This window comes from Zootoca vivipara, chromosome 1, assembly GCF_965207765.1.
Source record: "Zootoca vivipara chromosome 1, rZooViv2.hap1.1, whole genome shotgun sequence".
NCBI lineage: Eukaryota > Metazoa > Chordata > Lepidosauria > Squamata > Lacertidae > Zootoca > Zootoca vivipara.
The window spans coordinates 43,448,686-43,464,681 of NC_142582.1; the positions used below are offsets into that span (position 1 = coordinate 43,448,686).

The 15,996-nt window shown below is 42.8% G+C and overlaps 1 protein-coding gene across 3 annotated transcripts in view; it reads left to right on the plus strand.

Annotated features, from left to right (window-relative positions):
• The window catches only part of MYLK (myosin light chain kinase), a 181,009-nt gene that overhangs the window by 68,677 nt on the left and 96,336 nt on the right, over window positions 1-15,996 (plus strand). For all 3 annotated transcript variants that reach the window (XM_088662195.1, XM_088662199.1, XM_035129122.3), the window contains exons 7-11: window positions 2,777-2,813; window positions 4,853-5,436; window positions 6,512-6,715; window positions 7,250-7,384; window positions 14,150-14,302. In XM_088662195.1, the coding sequence (XP_088518321.1) occupies window positions 2,777-2,813; window positions 4,853-5,436; window positions 6,512-6,715; window positions 7,250-7,384; window positions 14,150-14,302 (1,113 nt within the window). The remainder of the gene's footprint in view (window positions 1-2,776; window positions 2,814-4,852; window positions 5,437-6,511; window positions 6,716-7,249; window positions 7,385-14,149; window positions 14,303-15,996) is intronic.

Here is a 15,996-nt window from a genome sequence, read left to right on the forward strand (position 1 = left end):
GCCTGGTTCCCTGTAACCTCACTTCCCGCAGTGAGGGAACCACCAGAAGGCCCTCTGTGTTGGATCTCAGTGTCCGGGCTGAACGATGGGGGTGGATGTTTGCAGCATGAGGCAGAAAGGCCTAGGTAAGCGGTTGGTCAAGTTTTCCTGAGGGCATACCCAGCAGTGGCCTTTTGCTTTCTGGAGCACAGGATTTAAAATGTGACCTGGTTTCAAAATGGTTCGTTATTCAACATCATCTATATAATCTTGTTTCTGAATTTTCTGGAAAACACAGTTGCAACCAAGGCCAGCCCCAAGTTTGAGTGGAGGGCCCCCTTCTCTGTCAGTAGGTCCTGCTGGGCTTAGCTGGCTACAGTGACAGCACTGCAAGTAGTTGGGCCTAGTTTCATCATTTAACTGTCCCACAGTGCCCCAGAGCAAAGCTGCTTCACAGGCACTGGAGGAAATGACAGATCCTGTCACCTGGTGGTACAGAACAGAAAATGAAATTAAGAGGGTGGAGTGCAGGCATAATGCTGTGGGCCCCTTCCAGGGCTCAAGTAGTGCCCTTCGGAGGCCAGATGCTGATGCTGATCATAGCCAGAGCAGCAGGAAAAGATGAATACCTGCTTAGGTCTTGTGGTCTGAAGGCAGGATATCAGTCAAGTAAGTGACAATTAATTAAAATGTGAAACAGAAAGCAGCAAGAAGCCAGTACAGAGGTACGGCTTCATCCCTGTTTGAGGTAGGGATGAAAACACCAAAATATTCATATTGTGACCATATAAGGCCTTGAATCCTGATCATGTTAGAGGCAGTGAGTTTGTGCTTTTCAAATCTAATCAAAACCAACCAAGGCAATCCATGGCCACAGGGGATAAAACTTGAGGATGGAAGTCAGCACTCAAGTAAAGGGCAGTATACAGCTCCAAAGCACAGTACAAGCATAAACCTACATATGAAATGACATTCCTCCTCTCAATAGTTACGGTATGTTGCACATAGCTACATTTCTGCAAAGGTCCACTGCAATGGGGGTGGGATGTTTTTCAGCAATTTTTCTAAGTTTCAGTTGGTGATCTCTTGCTGAGTCAAGGATAATTGTGTTTGTGATATTGTATGCAATTTGGATATGGCTGTCATTCAAAACCTCATTTTAAATATGCCCAGAAACCGTTTTCCGCAACTATTTAAAAACTGAAAAATGAAAAAAAGACTTAGTTTGGGATAGTTATAAATCCCACCAGCATTTAAATTGAACACTTGGCTTTTAGATGAGGAAGAGATATTTTCTTTTTTCTATATCACTGTGCACTCATTCTGGAAATAGAACAGGAGAGGCACTGAGGATATCTCCAGTCTGATTGTTATGAGCCCTGAGGAAATGCCTTGGAGAGGCTGGTAAAACCAGGACGGGGGGGTGGGAGGAGCTCAAGCAGTTAGAGGCTGATGATCCCAGGAGGGGTAGGGTGGGGTGGGGGAGACCCAGTGAGCCTGGATGGGCTGTGAAAGTATCAGAGTAGTCAAGGGAGGTCATGGCAGATGGTGTGGCTCACAACAGCTCAACCTGAAGCCCCTGCTCTGCCTCATACATTGCTGAGCAATCCTCTCTACTGCCGAGCCTTCAGAGGTGACATCAGGTGACAAGTCTGAATCCCAGCCAGGACTGTCTCCAGCTCCATTGCCTAGGACATGAACAGACAGCTCAGGCCCAGCCCACGAGAAGGACTTCTCATTTGCTTGCCAAGCCCAAATATGCTTTCCCACTCCTTATACATAGCTGCCAGGTCTCTCGTATTCCCTGGGAAACCCCCGTTTTTCCAGCTGTTCCCAGCCGGAAAAACAGATTTTTTTGTTTTTCCCCGGTTTATTCTGGCACGGTGGCCATTTTGGAACTGGGCGGAGCATGCTCAGAAGCGACTTTTGATGCTGCTTTGCCCAGTTCCAAAATGGCTGCAGCGCGACTTCTGGTGCGGTGGCCATTTTGGAACAGGGCAGAGCAGCATCAAAAGTAGCTTCTGAGCATGCTCCGCCCAGTTCCAAAATGGCGGCAGCGCTACTTCCGGTCTGCTACTTCCGGTCCAGTCCCTTATTTCTCAGGCCGGAACTTGGCAGCTATGCTTATAATGGGAACCCAGAAGGGTGTGTCAACTGTTGAGTCAATTTTATAGCTTGCTTAGCTATGTCTTATACCTGCAGTGCCTTTAATGCTTCTCTTGCCTTTGTACGGTACTGATCTGAGCATTCAAGTTTATTATTATTATTGATTTATGATTTTCAGTTATATACATCTCAATAGTTTTAAATCATTTTAACATTTCAAAACTCTACTTCCTTCCTTCTCTTTCTGCAGTTCCTTAAATTTATTTTTATCATTTCCTGCATATTCTAAATTAACTTATTGTTTTATTAATCTACTTTAATTATATACTCTTATGAAACTACAGGTTATTACAATAATCCTGCCAATATCCTTAGCCCTGAAATAAATTATTTGTATATGGCCTTTCTGAACGTCTCAGTCTAACAAGGGGCTAGTCTAACCAGGGGCTTTTTTCTTCTCAGTCCCAGAAATAATTTGGTTGTGGTCACATTATCATTTAAGCAAGGCAGGCAAATATTTGTGCGGCTGGAAGTGAATTGTGTTCTGCTAACTCAGGGACAAATGAATATAATCTAGGGCCACCATGAATTCTCAGTAATATCAGATATTGTGTCTTGAAAACAAACTGCAACATATATGCTCTGCTTAACATTCCAATATCATATTTTTTTAAATGCTTCATCATTTCAGGTTCTATTAAGAAAGACGTGCACACTCATCCTCCTTGGTATGTTTTTCAACTCCCTCTACCCACATTTTGATTTTCATCCTTTTAAGAAAATAAACAGTAAGGTTACTGTTTATTTTCTTTGTATGTCAACAGGTCTTTTGCATTGTTGAGTCCATATGGCCTAATAATGGTTTACAAATTCCATAGGATCCCTCTTCTAATCTGGATATTCCATATGTGAGGAGGAAAATTTGTAGATAAATGCTTAATGGGGCTCCTGCTTCTGTTTGTGTAGGTTCCTCATGCAATGTAGAATCCTGATTTTCCAAGGTTCTAAGTCTCATGTGGGGACCCAACATAAGTACAGGAGGCTCCCTTCTTCAGACAATCACCCTTCATAGAGGGTGATGGAAGGAGGGATGGAACTAGCATGCTCCTCCCCACAGTCCTCACCTCTCAGGTGGACTATCCTATACTAGAAGAATGCCTGAATATGGCTAGGGTTTTCTATGGTGGACTTCCTGACTCCTTGTGGATGCAGGTCATATAAGAAGTTTAGTGGAACCACAAGGGGTAGTTCTCTTTGGGTGAAATTTGCTCTGCCTGGCCTCCCTGCATCTGCCTGAATGTGTTTTGGTCTGGAATGCAAAGATAATGCATTGGGTGCCCAGGGTTCAGTCCCATGGATGCTACTCCCAAGGTAAGGAGAGCAGAGAGAAAAGCAGGGAAGCTTCCTTTGTCCCTGACCATAGTGAGAGGGCTGGACTGTTTGTTGGAAGGCTGATCAGCCACAGCTGCAGTATGATGTTGGAGGCCAAGGATCTGTTAGTAGCCATGAAGGCTTGGATTGTCAGTCTTCTAACAAGCAGCACCACAGTGAGTTGACGCCTCTTGGGGCCTGCAAGAGGCAGATAGCCCACTGTGAGTACAGTATATGGCGCATACTTTAAAAGTCAGGGTAGCAGGGGTGATGAGGACTCTGGGTGTGCCTTTAGTGGCAGCAGATAATAGGATAGAGGAGATTTAGGGTGCTGTTCCTCCCTTTCTGTTCTATATATGAAGCCCTGAGACTTTAACAGTGACCACTAGATGAGTGGTCAAAATGTACGTTTAATAATAGGCTTTTATTTGCTTCCCATTCCCACAAACCCTCACTCCATGGGCTCATGAAAGAACTGAATATTTCATAGTAGGCTCTTAATAAATAAATAAAAAGAATTAAAAACCCACAGTTTAAAACTCCATGAATCATCCATTTGGCCACATGCTCTGAAGCTTATAATTATTGTAGTTACTATTGATTACTGATAAAGTGCCTAAAATTGCAAGGTGCTGTCACAAAATTACACCAGAAGGTGTACATTTTAAAGCTTTTTAGTTACAGAACAGCAGATAAATGGTGCAGCAAATCAAGTGCCTGTTCAAGGTTTTATTTCATTAATGGATTTCTATGCCACCTTCAGCAAAAATCCCAGAGCTCAAACCAATGACCACAAGGCACAAGAGGCTTATAAAGTTGCCTTGCACTGAGTCAGTCCTTTGGTCCACCCTAGTTCAGAGCTGTCTACTCTGACTGGCAGCTGCTCTCCAAAGTCTAGGGCAGGGGTAGACAGCATGGTGCCCTTTAGACTACAAAACGCATCATACCTGACCATTTGCCATGCTGCCTGGGATTGATTGGAGTTGGAGTCCAGTAAATCTGGAGAGTATCACACTGCCTACTCTGGTTTAAGACATACCGGTAGCTCTCCAAGTGTAGGTGCTGAGGATTGAACCTTGGAACCTTCTGCACTTTAAGCTATGGCTTCTCCTTATCCCTTGTAATAGATTGGTTGGTCTTGTAAGAAATGGCTTATATCATTCATGTGGTAGGTGCAGGATTGAGTGCTTGAATGCTGTCCCTGCACATACAAGTAGCATGTCAGGAAGAAGGTTTGCACACTTTATATAGACTACAGCTCCTTTTTTTGAACACAATACATATAACCTGCTTTAAAAGAGATTAGTAAGCCATTTTAAAGAGATTTGAAGAAAGGCATGCCAACTTCTTGTGAATTGTTCCGTGTTCTTAAGAAACTTCCCTCCTCTCTCTTTAGCATGCCAACAAAATGCAGCACCTTTACAAAACCCACCATCACAACCAAAGCTATTGAAACGTCCGAGTTCAGAAAAGCCACTAGCAATGGAATTGCTAAAGGACTCAAATCCACTACCACAGAACTTTTGCTTGAACCCAAAGAAAGGCCAGCCGTAAAGAAAGAGATCCCTCTCACTTCATCCAAAGAAACCAAACAGAATCAATTGGAAGAGGTGAAGGAACCCCATATAGAGGCACGTAAAGAAGAAGGGAAAGGTTGCAGAGTCCTGCAAAAAACATCAAGCACCATAACTCTACAGTCTGTTAAAGTACAAGCTGGACCAAAGGCGCAAGTGAAGGCAGCTTCCTCTGGACAGGAAGATGATGGGAAAAAGCCAAAGCAACCACTCACAACAGGCTGGCAGGCTGCCCCGTCTATCAGACCAAGTGGTTTGAGGACTAAGGAATTAGATGACCATGTTGGGTTAAAGAGAAGCATAACTGATGTAAAGAGGGAGACTCAAGGGATCGCTCCTCAGTTTGAGTGTCGCCCACAAAGCCAAGAAGCACTTGAAGGAGAAGTGGTTACATTCAGATGCAAAGGTAAATAGGAGAAAGGCTTTGCCTACAGTTGCAACAGCTGCATTAGGTAGTAAAATACTGAGGCTAGTAGAAGGATCTGTACAACTTTGCAATGCAGGAGGGGCATCAGATTTGTGGATGCTTCTCCATGATGATAAAAACGAAAATGCATAAAACACCTCTCTCCAAGAAGAAAACTAGCAATATAGGGAACAAGCTGGACTAGCCCCCCTGGCCCTGCTCAATGGGGAGGGGGGGGATTCAGAATTGCTATCTCCAACCTGCTGGCAGAGGAGGGAGAGGGAGTGCATGCATGTGATTTCTCTCTCTGAGTGGTTTCACTGCATGTGTGCATGTGGTTGTGGTATGTGTGTGGTGCTAATTACATCTTTAAATTGAAAATGTACCCACAGGCCCCCAAAATGTTGGGGACCTGTGAACTACCGTGTTTCTCATATTATAAGACACGTCTTATATTTATTTTTTCCTTAAAAACACACACTATGGCTTATTTTCAAGGGATGTCTTATTTTTTTCCTCCTCCTCCTGCCACGGCCGGCATTGCTGCTGCACCTATCACTATGTCTTATTTTCGGGGTATGGCTTATATTCCTTGAATGCTTAAAAATCCTGCTATGGCTTATTTTATGGGTATGTCTTAAAATATGAGAAACAGGGTAGATGTCCCATTGGATAGTTTCCACCATAATTTTCTATTTTTGCCTTAAGAGTTTTCAAAACTAGCTTTTCTCCAAGCAAAGTGTCATGTCATGTGTCTTCCTGCTAAGAACACACAACAACCCATTTCATTCTGCCCACTATATTCCAGCCTGATGAACTTTTTAGTTTGCTAAATGATGGGTGATGTCAGTGCTCTGTGCTTTTTCAGTAACTAGAAGTTGGCTGGCTTCTCTTTAAAGCACAAGTAGCTGTACTTTCTGGCCATATTCACCCTTGACCCAACCTTCTGAGTGGGTATGACCACAAGTGGGTGAGGCTACCCCACATTTTCATACTCATAGACACTCTTTCATGCACTCAATATATATATGTAACATTAATATATTTTAGTAACAATGCACTTGTGATGAACTAGTTTCAGGGAAGCCCAAGGCAAATGTTGAATGGTTCAAAGAAGGATGCCAAATGGAAGCAGGAGATGAAGTCCAAATATACGAAGAGGATGGAACTCATTGTTTGTGTCTGAAAAAAACTCAGTTGGAAAACAGTGGGTCTTACTGCTGCACAGCCTCCAATGCTCAAGGCCAGGCTTCAACCAGGTGGATATTAACAATAAAAAGTAAGTACATTTTTGGTGCATGATTGGCACAGATGATTGTTTCACTTGTACTTGTACTCACTTGTACTCACTTGTGCTTGTACTGCCACTTTCCCCCAATTTTTGCTGCTGAATTGAAGCAGATGTCCATCGTGTTATCTTCAGATTGACATTTGCTTCAATTCAGCACTAACAAGTGGGTTTCCCCAGGGAAAGTGGCAGGGCAAACAGAAAACCACTCAGCCCCATGCTTTCTAGGCATGGGGCAAGCCGAAGTGTGGACAAACGCAGAGAAGGGGCTGTTGGTCTAATGGTACCCATTACGGCTGAGTTGTGACCTATCATTTGGCATTTATACATAATAGACTGCAACACTTTATGAAGTCCTTAACCAATGTGACCTGACATTTGACAGTGAAACTTTTATTTATGTATAGCTAGTAACTGTTTTGCTGTCTATTGTGGGAATTACTTTTCCATTCTGAAACAGGTTACTGCTGCTGGATTTTGCAAGCCTTCTGTTTATAGTGTATCTTCCTTTGCTTTGATTTGTAGGGCCCAAAGTGAAGGATGTCGCTCCTCATTTTTCCACCATTTTGAAGTCATGCAGTGTGAGTGAAGGACAGGATTTTGTGCTTCAATGCTTAGTTGAGGGTACCCCTGTGCCTGAGATCACTTGGCTCCTCAATGGTAAGTCTTGGTCAGAAAAAAATGACAACCCCACTGTCTGTTTCTTGCAACATTGCTAACACTTTGGTTACCAGCATCTACATATGAACTGGGGCAGTCAGTCAGTGAGGGCGTGGCCAGGGGGCTTTGATCAGAACATAGGAAGCAACCTTAAACTGTCTTAGACCATTAGCCCATTTAGCTAAGTATTGCCTGCACTGACTGGCAGCAACTTTCTGGCATCTGAGATCATGAAGTGCTGCCACCGGTTGGTGTACAGAGCTAGATGGACCAATGGTTTGACCTGCTTTAAGGCATCTTTCTGCATTCTTATCATTGGAAGGTACACACAAACTGTCTGAGATTAGTAGAGGAGTTCACGCTGGCCACAGGGCAGATTTTTCTTAAAAGGCTGCTCTCCCATCACAGTTGCCTACAATATGTGGCATGACTAAGATCTGGCAAGGCGTTCTGGAGGGGGGAAAGAAAACATATTTGCTGCTGTTTTGAAGATTGTCCAGTAGAGGGTATTTGCGACAAGGCTGCATTTTTGTTGTTTGCTTGTATGGCCATGAGCTTTATTGCAACAGAATGCAGATTTTAGGAAATGAGATTGAATGTTTTGTTAGTATATATGGTTTATTTCATAAGATTTAAAAAAGAATAAAAAACATACAAAAGTTAAAATACTAAAAACAAATTAAGATTACCTCAATTTTCTAAGCGTTGGGTTAAGCTTGTCTAAACAGGAATGTTTTTAGCAGGCACCAAAAATAATACAGAAAAGGCACATTCTTGATCTCAATAAGCAGGGAGTTCCAAAGTTCTTGTGGTTGATTATCAAGAAAAGTGAATATCGTACCATATCTTCTCATTTCCTCTATTTCCTATATAAATCTTTGGTTAAGAGGTATGTTCTTAATTACCAGAAGAAGCACGCTGCAGTCAGTGCTGACTACTATCCAGGGGAAGATCATCCCCTCACTGTATGTAGCACTGTGGAGAAAGCCTCTTCTCTGCTGGGCATCTGCAGGCCATGATGCAGTTAACAGGGCCTCCTTTTGCTGATTGCAGTAATCTGGCTGTTTTCTCAATACACATATTGATCTAAAGTTGTTATCATAGGGTCAGCAAATCTTCTTAGCTATGATCTTATTTTGCTTTACTTTAATGGACAGAATGCATCTTATCTTCAGTGAGTGCCCTACTGCCTCTGATGGGAGAGGTGTTTTACTGAATATTTTGATACTCATCCCTTTTGTGAGAAGGGAGCAGCTCAGTGGTAGAATGCAAGAAATCCCAGGCTCAATTCCCAGCATCTCTAGATAGGTCTGGGAAAATTCCCCATCTGAAATCCTGAAGAGCCACTGCCAGTCAGTGTAGACAGTGCTGAGCTAGATGGAGCAAGTGTTGGACTCAGTAATTGTGGACGGTGTTTAGTTTATATGCATTTATTCAAATCTGTAGGTTTTCTGGTCACAGAATTCCAGACAATTTCTTTGTAAACATTGAGGAAGTAGCTTCCTGAAAATAAAGCCTACTGAGTCCAGTTGCTGGCTTTCTTAGGTAGTCCTATTCTTAAGGAATACCACTAGCTGCCTAGAACTGCCACTTGCTGCCTTGCATCCCTACACAGAGGCTGTATTCAGACATAACACAAAACCCCAGCTTTGCAAATCATGGTTTGTGAGTGGCTGCCAAAACAGGACGTAAAACCATGATTTGAAGCTGGTTTGCACAGTTTGTCTTAACTGTAGATATGTCTGAAGTGCAAGCTGGATTTTGAAGGGGCAGAGGAACCAGAGACCAAATTGCAAACATGCGCTGTATTATGAAGAAAGCTAGAGAGTTCCAGAAAAACATCTACTTCTGTTTCATTGACTACACAAAAACATTTGACTGTGTCGACCACAGCAAACTATGGCACATTCTTAAAGAAATGGGAGTACCTGATCACCTCATCCGTCTCCTGAGAAATCTCCATGTGGGACAAGAAGCTACAGTTAGAACTAGATATGGAATAACTGATTGGTTCAGAATTGGTAAAGGAGTACGACAAGGCTGTATATTGTCTCCCTGCTTATTTAACTTATATGCAGATTTCATCATGCGAAAGGCTGAACTGGATGAATCCCAAACTGAAATTAAGATTGCCGGAAGAAATATCAACAACCTCAGATATGCAGATGACACAACCTTGATGGCAGAAAGTGAGGAGAAATTAAAGAACCTTTTAATGAGGGTGAAAGAGGAGAGCGCAAAATATGGTCTGAAGCTCAACATCAAAAAAACCAAGATCATGGCCACTGGTCCCATCACCTCCTGGCAAATAGAAGGGGAAGAAATGGAGGCAGGGAGAGATTTTACTTTCTTGGGTTCCATGATCACTGCAGATGGTGACAGCAGTCACAAAATTAAAAGACGCCTGCTTCTTGGGAGAAAAGCAATGACAAACCTAGACAGCATCTTAAAAAGCAGAGACATCACCTTGCCGACAAAGGTCCGTATAGTTCAAGCTATGGTTTTCCCAGTAGTGATGTATGGAAGTGAGAGCTGGACCATAAAGAAGGCTGATCGCCGAAGAATTGATGCTTTTGAATTATGGTGCTGGAGGAGACTCTTGAGAGTCCCATGGTCTGCAAAAAGATCAAACCTATCCATTCTTAAGGAAATCAGCCCCGAGTTCTCACTGGAAGGACAGGTCCTGAAGCTGAGGCTCCAATACTTTGGCCACCTCATGAGAAGAGAAGACTCCCTGGAAAAGACCCTGATGTTGGGAAAGATTGAGGGCACAAGGAGAAGGGGACGACAGAGGACAAGATGGTTGGACAGTGTTCTCGAAGCTACCAACATGAGTTTGACCAAACTGCAGGAGGCAGTGAAAGACAGGAGTGCCTGGCGTGCTCTGGTCCATGGGGTCATGAACAGTCGGACACGACTAAACGACTAAACAACAACAACAACATGTCTGAACTCATAAATTGTTCACACGTCATAATTAAGGCTGGTGCACCACAGAGGTGAGAATGAACTGACTGAATACTGAGCAGAACCTCTGAATACTAAGCAGAAGGAAAGCAAACTAGGCAAAAAATTCTGCCCCATGGTTTCTTTGCTCTGCGTGTTCGGGTATTCAAATGATAGGGTCCATTCTTGACTATCATTCACACAAAGCATAGTTTTGCGTGATGTCTGAATTGAAACAGAGGTAGTTTTTTTCTGAGAGTGGTGCATTGCAAACTTTTAGAGTTCATGAAAATCCTATCACTTGGCCATTGTGGCCTTGTGGGGTTGTGAAATATACTCGGAGTCGAGAGTGAATTTCATGCTCTTTATTCAGCTCATAGTCATCAAGGAGGAGAAGAGAAGACGAATGGCTCTTTTCCCAAAACCATCTGCTTATATACATTATTTACACAATGGGCCTTGCGTGATTGGCTACTTCAGGGCTACACCTGTGGGCCAATTATATTGTGGATTGACTTCTGCCTGCAGCCTGATTGGCTGCTCCTACAGGCCAATCAGGTAGCAGATTCACTTCTGCCAGCCGCCTGATTGGCTGCTCCAGCAGGCCAATCAGGTTGCGGATTCACTTCCACCTGGAGTTGGATTGGGTAGCTCCCGCTGATTCTGAATCCTATTGTTCTAGGATTCAGCTCAGTACATAACAGGTTGGCACAAAGTTTCTTCCCTGATCAATGACCTTTATTTATACTAGTTATAATGCTTATATATTATGTCCCATATTACAGACAGCATTTTGCTCTTGTCCTGCTTGTAGGCTTTCTGTAGGTATGTGGTTGACCACTGAGAGGACAGAAGGCAGAACTAGATGGATGTGTGGTCTGATTCACCTTGGCTTTTCTTGTTCTTACGTTTTTGATGTAGACCTATGTAGACCTACCCTACAATGGATGCACCCGTCAGCTGCCCTCCAAATTTATTTTGTACAATAATTTGTGTCTTTATTCTTCCACATATTCTGTACTATGCTTGCTGAGATGGTGTAATGGGGAGAAGGGGAGTTATTTGAGTAACTACCTGTTATGTACTGAGCTGAATCCTAGAACAATAGGATTCAGAATCAGCGGGAGCTACCCAATCCAACTCCAGGTGGAAGTGAATCCGCAACCTGATTGGCCTGCTGGAGCAGCCAATCAGGCGGCTGGCAGAAGTGAATCTGCTACCTGATTGGCCTGTAGGAGCAGCCAATCAGGCTGCAGGCAGAAGTCAATCCACAATATAATTGGCCCACAGGTGTAGCCCTGAAGTAGCCAATCACGCAAGGCCCATTGTGTAAATAATGTATATAAGCAGATGGTTTTGGGAAAAGAGCCATTCGTCTTCTCTTCTCCTCCTTGATGACTATGAGCTGAATAAAGAGCATGAAATTCACTCTCGACTCCGAGTATATTTCACTACCGTAGCTTTCGAACCATTTAGGGCTTTGGAAGCTACAGATTAAAACCTTAACCCCAATTGTAAGCTGGCAGGCGGTGATGGCTTTCAGCAACAGAAGTTTAAGAAACATGGAAATGTGAAGTGAAAACAGGGACATTATGTATTATCTGAAAGACATAAACATGTTACTTCCATTCCCAACTCCCAGAACTTGCCAGTAATTCTCATCTCTCTCACTTCTGATCTTGATACATAACTGTTTATACATCACTTGGGCTAGCTTATAAACTGTAGTTAAACTCTGGGATTTCTTGCAGCTTTTCAGCATATACCTTCTAGAAAATAATTTTGCTTAAGGATTAAGCTAGCTAATTGTAATATCCTCATGAATGCAAACAATCTGCTTCTTTCTGTCATGGAAGGATACATTGCAGGAAAGGATAGCTGTCCATAACCAAATAAAGGAGAAAGTTTCATTCCTTGTCCATGACTATTAGTTCCAGGCATGCTTAACGGTGCTCATGGCGAAATGGTGAGCAGTACAGTTGCTGTAGTAAGCTTGGTGTTTGGAATTTCCATATTACATTAGACTCTGATCCAGTGGTCATTTAGATTGGATAAACGTCAGTTTATTTTAAAGAAGGGTCCATAATGCACAGAAGACACTTGCCTGCTAGGCCAAAGAGGTTCCCCACCACTGGGCAAAGACGTCTATCTTGATCTGATGCTGAAAAGAACAACTGTGGTACAAGGTATGCCGTGGAGGGAAGGACATTCAAACACTTCGGAGCCACAACAGAGAAGGTCCTTCTGCATCTTAGTTACATCTATGTTGGCGTACTGCAGCTTCCTCTAAATGGTGGTGCCTTTGGAATGTCTTTGGAATTTGACATGGTCCAAAATGTAGTTGCAAAGATGCTGGTGGATGTTTGTCCATAGGATCATGTTACACCCATCCTGCAATAGCTGTTGTGATCACACAGGGTCCCCAGATGTCTCACGGTCTGTTGCCCCCTGTGCCACCACTGGGTTTTCCGCTGCCACCAACCAGTCTCTAACTGGTAAAGTCCAGTCAGGGTTAAATTGGAACATAAAAACTTCTGTTTATTTACTGCAGTTTAACAAGCATGTGGTATCATAAACGGTCTTCAAACAAATATAATAACTGTATGCCTATACCAGCCTATACCTTCCTATACCTTCCAGCATCCAATTTCCACCCTACTATTATCTACTGATCTTCTCAGATTCAAACTGTTACTGACTCACATTATTATTCCTCTACGCTAACTCAACCAACCCACAGACTTCCCTCAATTCACTCCTACTCCAATCTCCCTCATACACTCTCCCCCTTCAACTCCCCGCCCCCCCCGGCTGGTTTTATAGCCCCACAGACTCCGCCCCCTGGGTTCTTATTGGGTAATCCAATTAACTATTTCACCCCCAGCACTATCCTAGGCCAACGTCACAAGCACTTCCAAAGCTCTCCCTAGCTTAGGCCCAACATACATTAAAGAATTACCTCCTCCCATATCATCCTGCCCACTCTCTAGAATTAGAAGGTAAGGCCCATCTTTGAAACCTTCCAGAGTAGAAGCACAGCTGTATGGTACAATATAGAGGGACTTCTCGGTGGCTGCACCCAGATTATGGAACATACTGCCCCATGAAATATGCTTGGCTGCCTCCCTCACTGTTTGTCACTGGCTGCTGAAGACTTCTGTATTTCAGCAGACTTTTTTGAAATGGCAGATAAGCTTATACTATTTTAAACTGCTAACTTTGTCTCTCTTTGTAAATGTTACACACACACACACACACACACACACACACACACACACACACAAAATTATTGCATGTTATAAGGTGTATTTATGCTAGAAGCGTTGTGTGTGTAAATGTGCTACAACATATATCTGCATCAAAAGGTTGCCATGAGGCTAACATGCCACCCTGAGTTATTTGGAGGAAGGCCAGAAAACAAGCGTTACTAGTGAAACAAGATTTCATGTTAAGGAGACTGAGGGCTGTGCACGAATCTCTGCATGTTTACATATGTATGTAAAATCTCTCTGCTTGGTGTGGACTTTATGCATAATAATTCACAGTGAGCATTTCTATAAGTTATTTAACAAAATGGTACAAAGAGTTGAAGTTAGCTAAATGACTGATCCTATTGGAAACTTCTTTTGCATTTCAAATCTGTATAAATGGATCCTTGTGTGACTGAGAAGCATTTGATCATTGACTCTAATGAAATGGTAAGGCAGTGAGATGAGCTGTAAAGCTAGCAACTGGCGATTTACAAAGTATGGGTTGGTAACTGGGATGTTCAACGATTTCTTGGTTCTCTCCCCCCCCCCCACTACCCCACTTCTGTAGATCGGCCTATTCAGTATGCACATTCTGCCTTTGAAGATGGACTTGCAAAACTGACTGTTCAAGACGCCTTACCAGAAGATGATGGGGTGTATACTTGTTTGGCAGAAAATAGTGCTGGAAGGGCATCCTGCAGTGCTCAAGTTACTGTCAAAGGTGAGTGCCCATCTTACTTACAGCTTAGAAGAAGGAAAATATAGATTAAATTGAAAGCAGTAGCTTTGGCCCTTTTTTATTGGCTTTTAAGAGATTGAATGGTGTAATTGATGATGCGATGTGGTGATCAGATAGAATCCTGTTGTATCTTGAGAGTCTGGCTGATATATCTTATGAAATTGACAGCATATTTTGAACCGATAAAAAATGATTTCTGTATGCTTACTGATTGAAAAGCCCTTATCTACATATTGACCTTATTAGCAGCTCTCAGTCAGCTTGATAATTTTTCATTGCTGAAACAGGGAACCTTGGGCATCTTTGCTTTTCTTTCTTTGCAGGTTTTTTCTCAGCGCTATTTAAAAGTTGAAATTATAATGCAGGGAAGAGTGTGATCAGCAATGATAATTGGAGCAAGAATGACTCAGCCCTGATGGTAGAGGCCAGAATAGTTTCTCTTGCACTCCATTTTTTAAAATTCTTTTACATTTTGTGGGTTGCAATTAGAATGTTTAAGTTTTATATCTTAGTCCTATTTCAGAGCTCTCATGAACTCTCCCATCCAGACAGACCACATAGAAACCTTCTTAGTTTTAACAATGCATACATACATACAGTGGACCCTCTGGATACGAACTTAATTTGTCCCGGGGGTCCGTACTTACCCCAAAAAGTCAGTATCCAGAGGTGCTGCTTCTGTGCATGTTTGCAGCATGATAGAGCACTTCTGCACATGCGCATGTGGCAAAACCCGGAAGTATACGCTTCCGGGTTTGCCGTGTTCGCTGTTAGGATTTTGTGTACCCGCTGCTGGCTAGTGTGCAGCTAGTGTGATTAGTATAAATCACATGAGATGTCTGAGAAGAGTGTGGGAACGGAAGACTGTCTTATCTCTTCCGCCTGAGCGTGTTATTGTACTTACTTCCATTTTTGCTGTATGCAACGGCTTGTTCTGCCAGAGTATGGAGAACACAGATGGGATTATGGATTCTCTGTATAGACTGTAAATAAAATGTAGTTTAGACCTACGGATGTTTCTTGCTTCTTGCTTCTTGCTGCGTGATGCCAGAAGACTTGTGTGCACTTTTCATAAGAGAAGTGTTGCAGAAAGGCACTCTGGAGTGAAGGGGCATGCCATTCCAGAGACGTGCCTACTAGGAGATGCCCAGGAGTGTTATGCACCCGAAGGTAACATAACCCAAGATACCACTGTAATTTTAATTGTATGCTGCCTTTCCAAACCATGCTCAAGGCAACTTACAACATGAAAAAATACATAATTACAACATAAAAAGGAGTCATAATAAATAAAACACCAAAAAATACACAGCCAAATTGAACACTTGTCAAATAAATCCTAATAAGATTTAAAATAAAGAAACAAAAAAAAATACCACCAATAACAGCAACACACCCCCCAACAACTCCCCCCAACAACAATACCCCCAACCCAAGAGTCTGTTCAGCAGCCTCAGCTCTTGCAGCTGTAGTCAGTAAGGCCCCACCCTCCCAGGCCAGGTGGAAAAAGTCCTGCAAGGCAAGGAACAGGTTTTCTAGGGCTCACAACCAAGATAACAACAACAACAACGATTTATTATTTATACCCCGCCCATCTGGCTGGGTTTCCCCAGCCACTCTGGGTGGCTTCCAACAGAAAAATAAAATAAAATAATCTATTAAACATTAAAAGCCTC